At 42.8% G+C, this 18,465-nt stretch overlaps 1 protein-coding gene across 1 annotated transcript in view; it reads right to left on the bottom strand.

Moving 5' to 3' along the window:
• Positions 1–18,465, bottom strand: part of LOC139545718 (netrin-G2-like) — a 60,387-nt gene that overhangs the window by 13,900 nt on the left and 28,022 nt on the right. The window contains exons 4-5 of the mRNA XM_071353783.1: positions 9,138–9,310; positions 7,895–7,918 (exon numbers count right to left, since the gene is read on the bottom strand). Coding sequence (XP_071209884.1) covers positions 7,895–7,918; positions 9,138–9,310 — 197 coding nt within the window. The remainder of the gene's footprint in view (positions 1–7,894; positions 7,919–9,137; positions 9,311–18,465) is intronic.

The raw sequence follows: 18,465 nt of genomic DNA, 5'->3' as shown, positions 1-18,465 counted from the left end.
AGTGGGGCGCATTTGGAACAGTGGGAGCTTTCCTGCTGTCTGGCATGCTGATGTTTTATTAAGGCTGTAGCCCTCCCCAGTGGTTGATCATTAGCGCATGGCCAAAGGGACAAACTCCCAAATCAATCTTTACATAAAAAGAGACCCAATTATCAGCCGGGACAGGTTTTTACACGCTGGGTACCACACACACACACACAACCTCATATCATTAAGGAAATGCTTATGCATGTACTTTGGGACACTTGCTGAGGCATATCTTTGTGGCATCAATGTGGGGAATTGAAGTTGGTCATGTTCCGCTTTCTTATGATCTGTATTTACATATCTGAATGTTTTGTGCCCGAAGGAACATCATGGCTTTGTTAGGGTGCGGTAGTAGCCATGTTGAAACCTTATGAGTGCTGGAGGTGGATTTACCTTGGGTAAACTATCTGGGCTACATTCGACCCACATGTACGTATGTGGAGCAGAGGTGGCCACTGAGGCATGTCACAGTGTACTGCAGCTGTGGAGTAACACGAAGTTACAGAGGTTGGGACATGTACAGCTTTCCCCTAACCCCTCCCCTCTCCCCCCCTTTACCATCTGCCACAATGGCCAACCAATTTAGAGAAGGTTTCCCAGAGAAGATCTGCTCCCTGAGAGACAGCTTGTTCATCTAGATCAGAGAGCACTCTCAGTCTCTTGATGGTGGAGTTACGCTGGTGTGCGTTTGTGTGTGTGTGTGCGCGCACATGTGTATGCAACCCAAGAGAAGCCTTGGGGTGGACATTGGCAGGTAATAATCATTGCCTGTTCATAATCATATTCATTATAATCTAAGTCTGAACTTTTCCAGAATTTGTTGTTAAATTGACCTGCCTGGTAAAATTTAAATGTAAAATAAATGTTTAAAAGATCAGGACTCCAGGTCGAGAAAAGGCTGCCTTGGTACTTTGGGCATTCATTTTGACAAACAAGCAGGTGAGAATAGTCTAAAGAACAAGCATGCTGAATAAATATGGAACCTTTTATTTATTTTTACTGCAAAGCACCTTAAGTGGATGCTGCCTAGAAGCCGCTATCATCAATGCTGAGCACATTCATAACTATGTACTCAGTAGATGACTGTTTTCTGATACTTGTGACACCGCAGAGAAAGGTATCAGAAGAAGGCGCTCATAAAGAACCATGACCTTTCATCTTACATAGTGATATTGAGAGTATTCCATAATTCATCAGGACAAATGGCTAGTGACACGTCTATAGGTTTCCAATGATGAAATAAATAAAAAATACAAATTTCATCCTATGAGCTTAGAATAGTTCAAGCTATCATGAACATTTTAAGCATAGGCCAGGTAATCTCCGACTAAAACGGTAACTGAGCCCTTGGCGTTATAAAGACCCATCTCAGTGAAATGGACAACCGACCCTGTAGTGCTCCAATGTGGACAACAGTGTATCACTTTCGCTATGTAGAGTAGCTGACTTCACAGAACCCTGTCCTAAGCTGTTTCTGTGGGGATGGACCTTAGATTTAAGTGCATTCTACAAACTAAGGGCTGGATTCAATCCATAACGTGGAAGTATCAAGGAAGAACCGCATTAAAATGTAAAGATTGAGCAGACACACCATGAATGCAGTGTCCTCGAACGCGGAAACATTGCCTTTAAATTTCAATCGAGCTATAAAACAGACCTTCCGCGATATTTTGGTGATACGGATTGAATCCAGCCCTTAGTCCATACTAAAACTGAGCTCAAACACAGCTTGCTTGACGCATTTGGTGGATATGAGATGCTTAGAATTTCTCTCTTTGTCAGAGACCTAAACAAAACAAAATTTGAATTTTAAATACATTCAGAAATTATTCATACCCCTCGACTTATTCCACATTTTGTTGTGTTACAACCGGAATTCAAAATGGATTTAAAAAAAATAGATATTCTCACCCATCTACACACAATGCCCTATAATGACAAAGTGAAAACATGTTTTTATTCATATGATAGGTAAGATATACAAAACCTTGCAGAGAGCCTATCCAACTGGCAATCTCTTAGAAAAACATATAAACTACTGGAACCAAGACTTAAAAAGAACTGATATTGGCACAAGATGGTGGGAATGTTGAAACATAACTAGCAAAAATACAGTTGACAAAAATGTACGTTTTGTATATCTTACCTATCATATAAACATCCTTGTCTGATTCAAATAGGATTCCCTCAACATTGCTCTGATGTCCAAAAGGTTTCAAATCGAAATGTCTTGATTAAACCTTTACGTTCCATGACTACCTAATCTCTGTACCCCACACATACAATTATCTGTAAAGTCTCTCAGTCAAACAGTGAATTTCAAACACTGATTCAACCACAAAGACCAGGGAGGTTTTCCAATGCTTTGCAATAAAAGGCACCTATTGGTAGATGGGTAAAAATATAGAAAGCAGACATTGAATATCCTTTTGAGCATGGTGAAGTTATTGAATCACACTTTGGATGGTGTATCAATACACCCAGTCACTACAAAGATACAGGCGTCCGTCCTAACTAATTTGCTGGAGAGGAAGGAAATCGCTCAGAGATTTCACCATGACGCCAATGGTGCCTTAAATGGTTAGAGTTATGTGCATTCGGAAAGTATTCAGATCCATTGACTTTATCCAGATTCCTCTAAAATCAATTAAATTCAACATTTTCCTTATCAAGCTACACACAATACCCCATAATGACAAAGTGAAAACATGTTTCTGGTCATTTTTACAGATTAAAAAGCGTTGGACTAGTAACCGAAAGGTTGCAAGATCGAATCCCCGAGCTGACAAGGTACAAATCTGTCATTCTGCCACTGAACAAGGCAGTTAACCCACTGTTCCTAGGCTGCCGTTGAAAATAAGAATTTGTTCTTAATTGACTTGCCTAGTTAAATAAAGGTAAAATAAAATGTAAATAAAAAGTATTCAGACCTATTGCTATGAAATTCAGGTTCATCTTGTTTCCATTGATCATCCTTGAAATGTTTCTACAACTTGATTGGAGTCCACCTGTCGTAAATTCAGTTGATTGGACATGATTTGGAAAGGCACACACTGGTCTATATAAGGTCCCACAGTTGAAAGTGTGTGTCAGAGCAAAATCTAAGCCATGAGGTCGAAGGAATTGTCCGTAGAGCTCCGAAACAGGATTGTGTCGAGGCACAGATCTGGGGAAGGGTACCAAAACATTTATGCAGCATTGAAGGTCCCAAAGAACACAGTGGCCTCCATCATTCTTAGATGGAAGAAGTAAGGAACCACCAAGACTCTTCCTAGAGCTGGCCGCCCGGCCAAACTGAGCAATCGGGGGAGAAGCACCTTGGTCAGGGACGTGACGAAGAACATGTTGGGCACTCTGACAGAGCTCTAGAGTTACTCTGTGGAGATGGGAGAACCTTTCTGAAGCACAACCATCTTTGCAGCACTCCACCAATCAGGCCTTTATGGCAGAGTGGCCAGACGGAAGCCACTCCTCAGTATAAGGCACATGACAGCGCGCTTGGAGTTCCAAAGGACTCTCAGACCATGAGAAACAAGATTCTCTGGTCTGATGAAACCAGTGGTGGTCAAGTATGTTTATCCCGGTTTTGTTCCGTTTAAGACATTTTTTTTTTTTTCAACAGAATCGGCGGAATGAATAAACCCCTGATGACTTGTAAACATAGTTCACTTTCATAGCAGCCATGTTGTATTCCTTCTCGCATCCATGCACTCTCCTTCTCTCACCGCTTCCCTTCGCTTGTGGATTTCAATGCACAACACATCAGCTGTATATGACCAGACGAAAAAAACTTTCCAAGCCAAACAGCCTACATCGTTGTCACCATATTAGCAAAAGTAACGTCATAGTCAATATAGCTAATAGAACTGACGCGTTAGTAAACCCGCTACAATCAAGCAGTAATGTTACTGTGTACAGTCAGTAAGCAGTTACACCGGTGTGCCCCGGTGGCAATAAATTTGTGATACCAAAAGCTTACCTTGACCCAGTGTTGTGTTGAAAAGTCATAGCCAGCTAGCTAACATAGCATCCCTCTGTTTGAGCAGGGTGTTTCAGTAAGCTAAACTAGCTAGCTGCATTTGCTAGCTAAGTAGGTGAAACTGAAAAGAAATGATAATCTCTTGATATTTCTCTCTAGCTTCGCCCTCATTTTGGAAGAAATGAATTTGTTAAAAACTGTTAAACTATTGTCTTTCCCTTTGAGTTAACTACCCACCACATTATATACACTGCAGTGCTTTCTAGCTGTAGTTTATGCTTTCAGTACTAGATTCATCATCTGATCCTTTGATTGGGTGGACAACATGTCAGTTGATGCTGCAAGAGCTCTGACAGACTGGAGGACGTCCTCCGGAAGTTGTCATAATTACTGTGTAAGTCTATTTGTGGGGGTGGGAACCATGAGCCTCCTAGGTTTTGTATTGAAGTCAATGTACCCAGAGGAGAACGGAAGCTAGATGTCCTCCGGCTACACCACGGTGCTATCCTCCCGAGTGATTGAGGCTACTGTAGACCTTTGCAAAATAGAGTGTTTTAATCAGGTTTTTGGTGATGTGAATATATTTAGTATAGTTTTATCTAAAAAGGATACATTTTAAAATCTTTTACAATAATTTTTTTTAATGAAATTCACTGAGGAGGATGGTCCTCCCCTTCCTCGTCTGAGGAGCCTCAACTGGATGAAACCAAAAAACCAACTTTGGCCTGAATGCCAAGCATCACGTCTGGAGGAAACCTGGCACCATCCCTACGGTCCCTACGGTGACGCATGGTTGTGGCAGCATCATGCTGTTAGGATGTTTTACAGCATCAGCGACTGGGAGACAAGTCAGGATCGAGGGGAAAGATGAACGGAGCAATGTACAGAGAGATCCTTGATGAAAACTTGCTCCAGAGTGCGCAGGACCTCAGACTGGGGTGAAGGTTCACCTTTCAACAGGACAACGACCCTAAACACACAGCCAAGACAATGCAGGAGTGGCTTTGGGACAAGTCTCTGAATGTCCTTGAATGGCCCAGACAGAGCCCGGACTTGAACCCGATCTAACATCTTTGGAGAGACCTGAAAATAGCTGTGCAGCGACAATCCCCATCCAACCTGACAGAGCTTGAGAGGATCTGCAGAGAAGAATGGGAGAAAATCCCCCAAAACAGGTGTGCCAAGCTTGTAGCGTCATACCCAAGAAGGCTCGAGTCTGTAATCGCTGCCAAAGGTGCTTCAACAAAGTACTGAGTAAAGGGTCTGAATACTTATGTAAATGTAATATTTCAGTTGACTTGTTTTAAAATAAATTTGCAAACATTTCTAAAAACATGTTTTGCTGCGTCATTATGGGGTATTGTGTGTAGATTATTGAGGAAAAAGTATATATTTAATCAATTTTAGTATAAGGCTGTAACGTAACAAAATGTGGAAAAGGTGAAGGGGTCTGAATGCTTTCCGAAAGCACTGTAAACTAATGTATGGAATTTATTACATGAGACACAATTCACAAATTCTACAGCAGTACGGCAGAGTCATGTCTTAAGTGTAAAACTAACAATGACTCAACAATCCATGCCCTCTGGGAATTCTATAAAGTCCAAAAGTCATGGGCGGAGTTAGAAAGTTGTCTGTGAGTATTGCAATGTATTGCAATGTAAATGTACTTTTTAATCCATCTGTCTACATATTTAAAAGACATGGCATACGAGAGTGCAGTGAGATACCCGATGGGTTGGACGAAACTTTTCTCGACCAATCATGTTGAAAAAAACGTATACTTATAAACAATACATCAACCAGTCCTCCATCGTTAACACAATGGAAAGGTCAAATGCTTTATTATCTAAATGTTGAAAGTGCGTGGGGAACGGAGAGAAACAGAAGGGTGCAGTTTGAGGCCATGTGGTGGAGAGTGAAGTGGGCGCTGGAGATGGGGGTGTGAGCAGGTGGGTCTGGGCAGGTGTGATGTTGTGGATGTTTCTGTGCATCTGTATGTTGTCGTTCGCATGTGTATATTTAGTTGTTTAAAAAAAAAATCATAAGTCAAATTTACAACAAAATAGAAAAATAAGAGATGAGGTACTCATGCAAAAATCATGTTAAACACTAATATTTGTAACGCAAATTTTTACTCCTGAACTTATTTTGGCTTGTCATAACAAAATGGTTGAATATTTATTGACTCAAGACATTTCAGATTTTAATTTTTAATTAATTTGTTTAAAAAAATCTAAAAACATAATTCCACTTTGACATTATGGAGTATTGTGTGTAGACCAGTGAACCAAAATCTAAATTTAATCCATTTCAATTTCAGGCTGTAACACAACAGAATGTGCAAAAGGTCAAGGGGTGTGATACTTTCTGAATGCACTTTATTTGCATTTGAAAATGACATGTGTTACTTTGGAGGTTTTGAAGTCCCTACTAACAGGGAACACACACTCACAGAGCCTATAGGAGTGTGTCACGTCACAGCAGTAGAGAGAGACATGAGGGGGTCCACTCTGCTGATCCACACACACACACACACACAGGTCAGAAATCACTGGGCCATGGGAGACTCTCTGTCCAGCCTGACATTATGGGAGATTCCATAGAAGTATAATAAGTGAAGGATATCTAGTGAAAGTACAACCTAGTTGACAAAAAGTCTCTCTCACAGACACACACACACGAAGTAACTGTTTACTACAAAAAACAACATTGCTACTTATCTGATAACACAACACAAATGCAGATATGTTCTATTCTCTCTAACATGCAATACATCACAAACTGTAGGGCGGTTGGTAAAAAATGATGTGAGCTATAGTATACAACACACACACTCAACCAGCCACTTTACTACAAACTAAATGACCAAGATAACCGAGACGAAGATTCATCAACTCCTCTCTTCCATTGCCTTTGTGCTTCATCAACATTATAGCCTTGCCTTCCCTTTCAGCTGTGTAGGACAACACATTTCCTGGTCATCGGGAATACACCGGGGACACATTCTACTGTATGTGCTGCTTTAGTAAGTGTACTCTGGTTTAAAAGTCAATAGGAAGCAGGTGGTTGATGAGCCCTCAGACTATGGCTGCGTCCGATTGCACTTTATTCCATGTAGTGCACTACTTTTGACCAGGGCCCATAGGGCTCTGTAGTAGTGCACTATATAGGCAATATACTGAATATAGGGAATACGCCGCCATTTCAGACACAGCCTGTGTTCCTTTTAGACAGGCACTCTGCCTGGCCGTCAGAAACTACAACCGTAGTTGCTTTCCCACCTGCCATAATAGTGGTAATTGTGGGCAGTTGGTCTGTGGGTGGCTTGGTTGTAGTCGCCAACGCAGGTGTGGTTGTTGGCGGGGTCTGGACTGTTGTGGGTGCTGAGAGGGCACCACACCAAGAAGGTAGAGAAAAACAGTCAAATGATATCAGATGCACTAACATGGGAAAATGCTGATCGTGGATATACCATGAAATCGTCCTTTGGCCATCTCCCAAAACAATATGGTTACTTCACCACAGCTGTAGCAGTACCGTATCTCCTATAGGTCTGCAAAGAATCCCTATGAGAGACTCTAGTATATACACTCACAGTCCCTCTCACATCATGTCCTTGGAATAGCCCTCATCTACACACTTTAAATCCTCTCCCCCCTTTTGAGTTAGACCAGCAGTAAGGGATATAAAACTGTGGAAAAATGTAATTTGTGAGTGGGATCATTGTGATTAGAATGAAGGGACCCACCACAACATCAGAGGAGAGGGACACATTATATAAGATAGTGTGCTATAAGTAAGACAAAAGAATGATAGCATATGAACAGAGAATTAAAAAGATAAGTGATAACAAGCTCTACCCCGTTTGATTAGGACTTTACTTACTGCCAAGAGTCCCAGCAGCATCACCTGAAAGAGAGAGAGGAGTACTTGAGGTTTACTCATTTATTTTGGAGAATTACAGTATTTTTATGAATACATCTGAAAAAAAAGAGAGCTGGAGGTTTTCAATGCTTAAATAATATACAAGTACATCAGCCGCCACATCTGCCGTTGGAAGCAGCAGGCCCCCCATTCCCTCTGTAGTGGGCGAGTATAGCATAGGGTGCTTCTGCATATGTATACATCTGTAGGATTCCTCAAACTAACTGACATCTCTCCTTTGAAATGTGACAGCTTCAGCTGCTCCTCTCTGTGGCTGTGTAGAGCAGATGACCCAAATTCTTCTTCAACCATTACTTAATCCATCTAGTATGTGCCTGGTATAGATGCAGTATGGTATGGATGGTATCCTGTTGGAAGTCTATACAGTAGCTATTAGGGATGAATATTTCCCCGAAAATCTACCAAGTTTCAATACCGGGAATAATTCATATCTATCCCTTGAAATACCGCAACAAAAAAAATCACAAGTGCCAATTTAAGGCACCCGCGCCACCTTGTCGGTTTGGCTCTGCCACTATGTAAAGATTTCAGGGCAAATTACACTGATATTTCCTAATGATAGTTACTCTATCTTAGATTCCCAGTGCATTTTCATGCCCAACAGGAGTCGGGATTTTGGTTTTCAGTGGGATTGGGACTGGATAGGAAAATAGCTTAGGCTCTAGGAGAAGAGAAGATAGAATTTTCCCTCGTGCCTCTCTGCATTGTTAACAAACGTAATGTCAGTGGCAGAGATGCCTATGTAGTGAATTGTGCATAGGCCCATTTGTGACTGTCAGAATATTCACAATAATAATAATAATAATAATAAAGGCACACATTCTTTTATAGACTAAACCTACTGTATGGGTTTCATGTAGGGTTTATTAACTGCATTCGGGTCGCGTGTGCAGTCCGGCAGTGTCAATTGTGCGTGCGCTTTGAATTTATGGCGACTTCGTGTGAAGTAAATATGCTAGGCTAAAGGCTTCCATGCGACAACCTGTTTGGATAATGTGCTATAAATGTTTTTACTAATCTGTTCCTGCGCATGTTGTGCATTATTGCCGGTTTTGGGGGAAGATGTAATTTCCCGGGCCTTGTCATTTAATTTTTTCAGGAAATGTGAAGAGTGTTCACGGGACAGCCCCGGGATGCCGGTTACCCATGTTAATCCCTAGTAGCTATATTGTAGGTTACGTACAGGTATTGGGGGATCCGTTGGGGGTGGGTAGGTACGATCCAGGTTTCCATGACTTGGCTTTGAAGCCCCTCTCACAGCGAGTGCAGTCTTGGCCCGTCGTATTGTGTTCACAGTCACACTGCAGACTGCCCTCCCGAAAGGTGCACTGGCTAGCATGGAGGTTACACTTACACCTATGGCAAGTCAGGTGGGGGAGAGAGGTATAATCAATGTCAGTCCACAACATGTCCCTACAACATGTCCCTGTTATGCCTCGCTTGAATTTGAACAACTGCTATGCTAATCATGCATGATCATGTACCTTGTGGGGATTGACATTATTGTAGACAAGCCAATCAATGCTTATGCCCCCTATGTACAGTAGAAATGAGCAGGTAGTTATCGATCAAGATATTATTTGATCAATTGCTTACCTGGATAAATAGGGGTCTTAAATACAGTAGTAAGATGAAAGAGTAAGATTTCAATTACATTGTTGAAGCTGAGTATGAGCACAAGCGATAAAACGTTGAAGATCGTGATTCACAATCTGCAGTACATATTTGCATGTTTTAGAAATGGCAAGAGACAAATCTTTCAGGGAAACAGAATCAAATAAATAGATAAGAAAATGTAAACTCCCAGATCAACCAACACTTCCCGATCTCGAGAAATTACCTGGCCATGTACATCTAAATTATTTTTTCAAGGGGGTAGAATTGAGGTGGCGAGAGAGGTGGCAGGCAGGTTAGTATGGAAATGGTGACATTTGAATAACAATCTCCCTAATCAAATGAGGGAGTGACTTCCAATACCCTGTGTTCCACTCTGGTGAGCCACCCACCCTCCATTTGCATGAAATATTCATAGAATGGACCTCCACATCTCCAAAAGGATGTCTCCTCTCCTCTTCTTCTCGCCTCTCCTCTCAATTATGAGGGAAAACTCAATTGAATCAAAGGGGAATTATCCAAATAGTGACACTCTGATGCCATAACGATGTACAGTAGGCTATCACTTTCTCAGGTGTGTTTTAATCAGTGAATATCTCATCACACTGACTTCAATATTGACTTTAAAAAGGTTAGGTATATGCTCACCCTGGTAAAGATAGATACAAAGGGGATAATATGAGGATGTGGCTCTCATTTCCTACCCAACACACTGAGGAGGATAATTGACAGACAGAGCCCGGTTTCATTCCAATCCCATTGACTTTAATTAAGTCTGTTTTCAAAAGCCCCCTTGGAAACAGTTGGCGTTTCTTCCACCCTCTCAAGACCTTTAAGCCATAATTAAAAACTTGGCGACAATCACGGGGCTTTTTCATCCCAGTGCTCCTGGAGACAGAACTCCCATCAAGCACCTCTTCATGACAAATTAATCAGTGGCCCACTTCGTCTCAGTGCCTTCTGGGAAAACCCACGGCACTCCAGCTTATCACTGGATCCTCCACTTTAGCCCAACTATTAATCAATTACAGTACTCTTTGGGCAGTTAGCAATCATCTCCCACCAAACCTCTTTGCACAAAGATAATTTTATTCACTCCTTAAAGGTCCAGTGCAGTCAAGAACGAGATTTCCTTTGTGACCCTTTTAATTGAAAACAATCACAGTAAGGTACTTCATCAAATCAAATTTTGGCACATGCAACGACTACAACAGGTGTAGACTTTACTGTGAAATGCTTACTTAGGAGCCCTTTCCCAGAGTTAAAAAGTCAGAAAGAATTGCTCAATAAAAAAAAGGAAATAGTAACGCAATAAAATAACAAGACTATACACAAGGAGTACCGGGTTAATGTGCAGGGGTACGGTAGTTGAGGTAATACAGTGAAGACCCCTTCACTTTTTTCACATTTTGTTACGTTACAGCCTTATTCTAAAATAAATATATTTTTAAAAAGGTTCCTCAATCTACAGACAGTACCACATAATGACAAAGCAAACACGTTTTTAGAAGAAAAAAAAATAAGTAAAAAAACGGACATTTTTATAAGTATTCAGACCCTTTACTCAGTACTTTTTTGAAGCACCTTTGGCAGTGATTACAGCCTTGAGTCTTCTTGGGTATGACGCTACAAGCTTGGCACACCTGTATTTGGGGAGTTTCTCCCATTGTTCTCTGCAGATCCTCTCAAGCTCTGTCAGGATGGATGTTGCTGCACAGCTATTTTCAGGTCTCTCCAGAGATGTTGGATTGGGTTCAAGTCTGGGCTCTGGCTGGGCCACTCAAGGAAATTCAGAGACTTGGCTATGTGCTTAGGGTTGTTGTCCTGTTGAAAGGTGAACCTTCTCCCCAGTCTGAGGTCCTGAGCGCTCTGGAGTAGCTTTTTATCAAGGATCTCCCGATCCTGACTATTCTCCCAGTCCCTGCCGCTGAAAAACATCCCCACAACATGATGCTGTCACCACCATGCTTCACCATAGGGATGGTATTGGCCAGGTGATGAGCGGTGCCTGGTTTCCTCCAGACATGACGCTTGGCATTCAGGCCAAAATCTTGGTTTCATCAGACCACAGAATCTTGTTTCTCATGGTCCTTTAGGTGCTTTTGGCATACCCCAAGCGGGCTGTCATGTGCCTTTTACTGAGGAGTGGCTTCCATCTGGCCACTCTACCATAAAGGCCTGAATGGTGGAGTGCTGCAGAGATGGTTGTCCAGCTCTAGGAAGAGTCTTGGTGGTTACAAACTCCTTCCAATTAAGAATGATGGACATTTAGTTATTGGGGACCTTCAATGCTGCCGACCTTTTTAATACCCTTCCCCAAATCTGTGCCTTGACACAATCCGGTCTTGGAGCTCTACGGACAATTCCTTCGACCTCATGGCTTGTTTTCTGCTCTGACATACACTGTCAACTGTGGGATCTTATGAAGACAGGTGAGTGCCTTTCCAAATCATGTCCAATCAATTGAATTTACCACAGGAAGGCTTCAATCAAGTTGTAGAAACATCTCAAGGATGATCAATGGGAACAGGATGCACCTGAGCTCAATTTCGAGTCTCATAGCAAAGGGTCTGAATACTTATGTGAATAAAGCATTTCTGTTTTTTTTATTTTTAATACATTTGCAAACATTTCTAAAAATGTTTTTTTTGTTTTGTCATTATGGGTTATTGTGTGTACATTGATGAGAAAAAAATTGTTAATCCATTTTAGAATAAGGCTGTTATGTAACAAAATGTGGAAAAGGTGAAGGGGTCTGAATACTTTCCGAATGCACATGTACCTTAGGCAGGGGTAAAAATTGACTAGGCAATCAGGATAGATAATAAACATAGTAGCAGCAGCATATGTGAAGGGTGTGAAAGTGTGTCTGATTGAGTGTGTGTGTGGCGTCAATATGTGTGTGTGTGTGTGTGTGTGTGTGTGTGTGTGTGAGCATATGTAGCGTGTGTGCGTGTGTGTACAGTATGTGTATGTGTGTGTTAGAGTGACAGTGTAGTATGTGTGAGTGTGTGGGTAGAGTCCAGTGAGTGTGCATAGAGCCAGTGCAGGATAGTGTTTAAATTGTTTTTTAAATTAACCTTTTGCCCAGGTAACCATTACATGAACTGTTCAGTAGTTTTATGGCTTGGGGGTTCAGGAGTCTTTTGGTCCCAGACATGGCGCTCCAGTGCCGCTTGCCGTGCGGTAGCAGAGAGAGCAGTCTATGACTTGGGTGAGGGGAGTTTTAGACAATTTTTAGGGCCTTCCTCTGATAGAGCCTGGTATAGAGGTCCTGGCCCCAGTGATGTATTGGGCCGTATACAGTACCCTCTGTAGTTGCCATACCAAGCGGTGATGCAGCCAGTCAAAATGCTCTCAATGGTGCAACTATAGAACTTTTTGAGGATTTGAGGGCCCATACCAAATCTTTTCAGCCTCCTGAGGGGGAAGAGGCATTGTCGTGCCCTCTTCATGACTGTGTTGGTGTGTTTGGACCATAATAGGTCCTTAGTGATGTGGACACCGAGGAACTTGAAGCTCTCAACCCTCTCAACTACAGCCCTGTCTCGTTGAATGGGGGTGTGCTCGGCCCTCCGTTTCCTGTTGTCCACGATCAGCTCCTTTGTCTTGCTGACGTTGAGGGAGAGGTTGTTTTCCTGGCACCACACTGCCAGGTGTTGAACGCTGAGCTGTAGTCAATGAACAGCATTCTCGCGTAGGTGTTCCTTTTTGTCCAGTTGGGAAAGGGCAGTGTGGAGTGCAATAGACATTACGTCATCTGTTGATCTATTGAGGTGGTATGCGAATTGGAGTGAGTTTAGTGTGTCTGGGATGATGGTGTTGATGTGAGCCATGACCAGCCTTTCAAAGCACTTCATGGCTACAGATGTGAGTGATACGGGGCGGTAGTCATTTAGACAGGTTACCTTGGCGTTCTAGGGCACAAGGACTATGGTGGTCTGCTTGAAACATGTAGGTTTTACAGACTGGGTCAGGGAGAGGTTGAACATGTCAGTGAAGACACTTGCCAGCTGGTCAGTGCATGCTCTGAGTACACGTCCTGGTAATCCATCTAGCCCTGCGGCCTTGTGAATGTTAACCTGTTTAAAAGGTCTTACTCACATCGGCTACGGAGAGCTTGATTACACAGTCCTCCGGAACAGCTGGTGCTTCACTGGGCAGCTCGTGGCTGGGTTTCCCTTTCCCATCTGTGATAGTTTGCAGGCCCTACCTCATTCGACGAGCGTCAGAGCCAGTATAGTAGGATTCGGTCTTAGACATGTATTGACACTTTGCCTGTTTGATGGTTCGTCGGAGGGCGTAGCGCAATTTCTTAAATAAACGTCCGGATTAGTGTCCCGCTCCTTGAAATTGGCAGCTCTAGCCTTAGCTCAGTGCGGATGTTGCCTGTAATCCATGACTTCTGGTTGGGATATGTACGTACGGTCACAGTTCGGACAATGTCGTTGATGCACCTATTAATGAAGCTGGTGACTAACTCCTCAATGCCATCAGATGAAATCACAGAACACATTCCAATCTGTGCTAGCATTGTTAAGCAGAAATGATTTGATAATGAGATTAAAAAAAACGGCTGCATTGGACCTTTAACGTGCTCATAGAACTTCCTTGCCAACTATTTCGCAAAGACAGCTCGAAACATTTAATGTTGAAGCTACCCACAGATGTCTGAACCGAATACAGGAGTCCTTCCCGAGCTATTTCCGGCGTTCACAGGAACATTTTCCATCCTCCTCCACCATTTATGCTTACAAATAATGCATGAACGTCGAACATGTTAAATGTACAAGATATTTGCATCCACTGGCAGGTCCCCTATTTCTGTAAGAAAGCCACTGCTGCATATTGAATGATACAGACCCTACCCAAGCCCGATCCCTGACTGTAGCGTTTCCCGGAGAAAGGGCACTCTAAACAAAAGAAATCTGATGCAAAAGAAACCTGTCTTGTCTGATGGCAGAATAAATGCCTGGTGGCATATTCTAAATGTGCTTAGTTATGGGCTGTGAAACACTATGCAATGCGCACACACACTAGTAGGCAGATTGGTATGCATCACAGTGAATATTCTAAATTATTGATGCCTCACAAAAAGTGCAAAGTGGACAGTAAAGCCCCTTGATTAAAAAAGGGGAGCGAGCCAAGGAATCATTTGTTATACTGTAAAGGACAGTATGGACAAGGCGGCTCTAGCTTTGACAAAAAAAAACACTATTTTCCTCTTTTCCTTTAAGGCCTTCAAAGCCTATAAGTCACTGAAGCATGTGGGTGGCTGCGGAAAAGAGAATATACTGTATATTAATGGCTCTGTTCACACTGCGCTCTACATTCAGGAAGTATCCTGCCTTCACGCAGTGGGTGTCACAGACACACACACACGCACCCCCACACACATACTCATAGACCATCTATCCATAGTGAGTCATTCATTACTGAGACCATGTTAGATTTTCACGAGCAAAATCAGTGTGCGGAAATTGCACTGTTGTCAATTTCCGCCCCCCCTTATGAGTGTGTATGGAGCCTCACTAGTGTGTTCTCTGAGGAAAATGCCCTCCTTCCTTTCCAGAACCAGGGCAGCTATATCCGGTTGCTGCAGGGCAAACCCCCCCACTGTCTGGGCTCATGAGCTCATGTTACAGGCCAGCCAAGCCCTGCTATTGGGCCAGCATCAAACCCCCATCCATCCATCTGGAGTGGAAGAAGGAACAGTACCGTACATTCTACATATGGCTCGGCCACACTACGATTACCACGCACAGGACAGGTTGACTGGAGGAGACGTTACGTATTAAGTCAGTTGCAATTGGAAACACAGGAAGACTTGAACAGTACTGTTTTTTAATCCGCCGAAATTGAATGACATAATCACAGCCTATAAATAGCTGAATATTTATTAGCGTTGGCGAGCCAGAGCCACCAGCCCCCCTTTCAAGACGATAAACAAAAAAAGCTTGCATCTGCTGGAGATGAGAAATGCAGGATTTAGGTGAGTAAATAACAGCAAGCGCTAAACAAATGTGGATAGACAGATAAAAGGCTGGTGTAGAGTGGCATGCTCTGCTCACTTACAGCTGGGAGCTGCCGTTAATGGGAGCTTTATTTATTTCCTCAACTTCTCTCGTGAGAATCCCCCACTATTTATTTTAATTTGCCGGGCGCTCACTGCCAGTGATTCATGATGACTAGCTTAGTCCCAAATAAGAATGGATGGAGAGGAGACAGGGACAAATGGTGCCCTGCGAGGTACCCTCCTGCACAGAGGGGGCCACATCTGTCATTATTACAGCTGTTAAGACTCACTTCTTCTTTGGAGAGAAAGGATTTTTCAACCAAGAAAACAATTACTGTTTCTGACCTACTACTCAGCTGGGACAACTAGGCTCATAACCACCATGATGCAGTTATAGAGTGGGCTTCACCTGACTATTGGGATGATCAATGAATCTGAGAGGGTCAAAAAATAACATGACTTCATTCTGTAGGCCTGTATTGGTAGTCTAGGAGCAACATTGTATGGCTCCTGATATTGGTTTGCAGGTGTACAGGTTGTCTCCATAGGCTTTGAAGAGCCAAACATGTATAATTGGCTTCAAACATCCTTTTCTGCTTGGTCCTGATCCATGACTGGGACCAGATGATTTCTGACCTCCGCTAATGATAAGCTGCTCAGGGTTCACACAACAGCTCTCCAATGGAGGTACCATTTCACCTCACTAACAGCCCCTTCCCTTTACCTATAGCTACTATACATTCCTATAGGGGATCTGAGGTACTGCAGCTCTAGAATGCTGCTAGCCCCTTGACAGCAGATGCAGTCACAGAGTTCATTGCTTCACATGCTTTTTGCCATTTCTCTCTTTTCTCTTTCACTGTGCTCTGAGGAACTTATGATATGAGGAGAAAATAAAACCCTGCTGTTTCCCTCCAATACCCGCGAGAGCACTGGATCCCCAACCAACTCGGAGACAGCTACGGGAGACCTTTTCTCAACATTTTCCACCTTTGCCCCCTCCTGGAGGATTTTGCAGTTTAAGGGTTGGTGGGCACCAGAACGTCCCGGGGAGCACTACCCCATGAGGGGAGCAGCAGCCCTTCACGCGGCTGGCTCTTTAAATACCAATTTCAAATGACCTTGAAAGCTTTGGCATGGACAGCTCCTGTAAATTATTTACACAGGATGCTGAGAAAAAAAACCGCCTTCTCCTGCACTCCCAACGAACAAGGGTGGAAGTCAAATGCAAAGCGCAGCTCCTTTTCCCCGAAGGGATATGCAGATAGGCAGAGATATAGACACATTAGTGTAAGTGAGAAGTGTAGACAAAGTGGAGCTGTAGAAAGGGAGTTGGCTTTAAATTTCTCTGAGCACATCAAAATAGTTAAAGGACACTGGGAAAATAAAAGGCTCCTTGCATAATTAATTTGTGGGCTCCATGGGTTGAGGCTCTGTGGGGTTCTGCCAATTATGACCAGAATGTTGTAAAAGCACCTGCAGCGCAACTGTCCACAGCAGGGACCGTTAGGGACTGAATCCATTTCACTACTCCCATAAAAACACAATGTGAATCTGCACTATTTCTATCTACAGTAAATGAAGAGTAATATGACAAAGGAATTATTATCATTCTAATTTGACACAGTGTCTGAACCCCCTCTGCGTTTTACATTTAAGTAATTTAGAAAACACTCTTATCCAGAGCGACATACAGGCGCAATTAGGGTTAAGTACCTTGCTTAAGCAAACAGTTTTTTCATCTAGTTGGCTCAGAGATTCGAACCAGCAACCTTTCAATTACGAGCTCAACACTCTTAACCACTAGGCTACCTGCCGCCTATGTGACACAAGCACACCCAAAACATCTGTATGCCCGAGTCAGACACATCAAATCAAACCACATTTTATTGGTCACATACACATATTCAGCAGATGTTATTGAGGGTGTAGCCAAAATGCTTGTGTTCCTAGCTCAAACAGTGCAGTAATATCTAACAGTGCAGTAGTATCTAACAATTCACAACAATACACACAAATCTAAAAGTAAAAGAATGGAATTAAGAAATATATAAATATTAGGACGAGCAACGTCGGAGTGGCATTGACTAAAATACAGTAGAATAGAATACAGTGTATAAATATGAGATGAGTAAAGCAGTATGTAAACATTATTAAAGTGACTAGTGTTCCATTATTAAAGTGGCCAGCGATTCCATGCCTATGTATATAGGGCAGCAGCCTCTAAGGTGCAGGGTTGAGTAACCGGATGGTAGCCGGCTAGTGATGGCTATTTAACAGTCTGATGGCCTTGAGATAGAAGCTGATGGCCTTACCGGGTCACAACCTTACCGGGTCCAGTATGTGGCCTATCACTGCTTTGAGCTATACAGTACATCCTGGCATTAAGGGTGATAGTAATGATAATGAACCATATGCTCTTGTTCATTAAAGGATGGATGGACAGGTTAGCTGACCACAGTTCTCCTGCTGTGATGGAGCTGCACCAAAATTAGTCTGCCTCATCATTGAAATGGGCAGATTAAAATTTGATGAGGGACATCGTGCTGCTGAAATATTCCGTTTGCCTGGCAAGGACACCCCATTTTCGTTTGGGACACTGGAGGCATGGGATCCATGCAGGCTGCCACAATATTTACGCCTGAGGTGCTGTTAGCATACAAGGAGGATCCCACACTCAGCAGCCTTTCAAATATCCCATCCCCGCAAACGTTGCTGCATAAAACCCAGATATCCCAGCTCCTTCCTCAGAGACAAATTGCCCGCCCAGTAACCTTTGAAGATACTGGCATCATTGGGATAACAAACCGCTCTTCACTTCAAATTATGTTTCACTCCCTCAATTTGGCCCTTGTAAATGTATGTATAAATATTTCCCCCT

The sequence above is a fragment of the Salvelinus alpinus genome, chromosome 19 (genome assembly GCF_045679555.1).
Source record: "Salvelinus alpinus chromosome 19, SLU_Salpinus.1, whole genome shotgun sequence".
NCBI lineage: Eukaryota > Metazoa > Chordata > Actinopteri > Salmoniformes > Salmonidae > Salvelinus > Salvelinus alpinus.
This window is presented reverse-complemented; position numbering and strand designations above follow the sequence as displayed.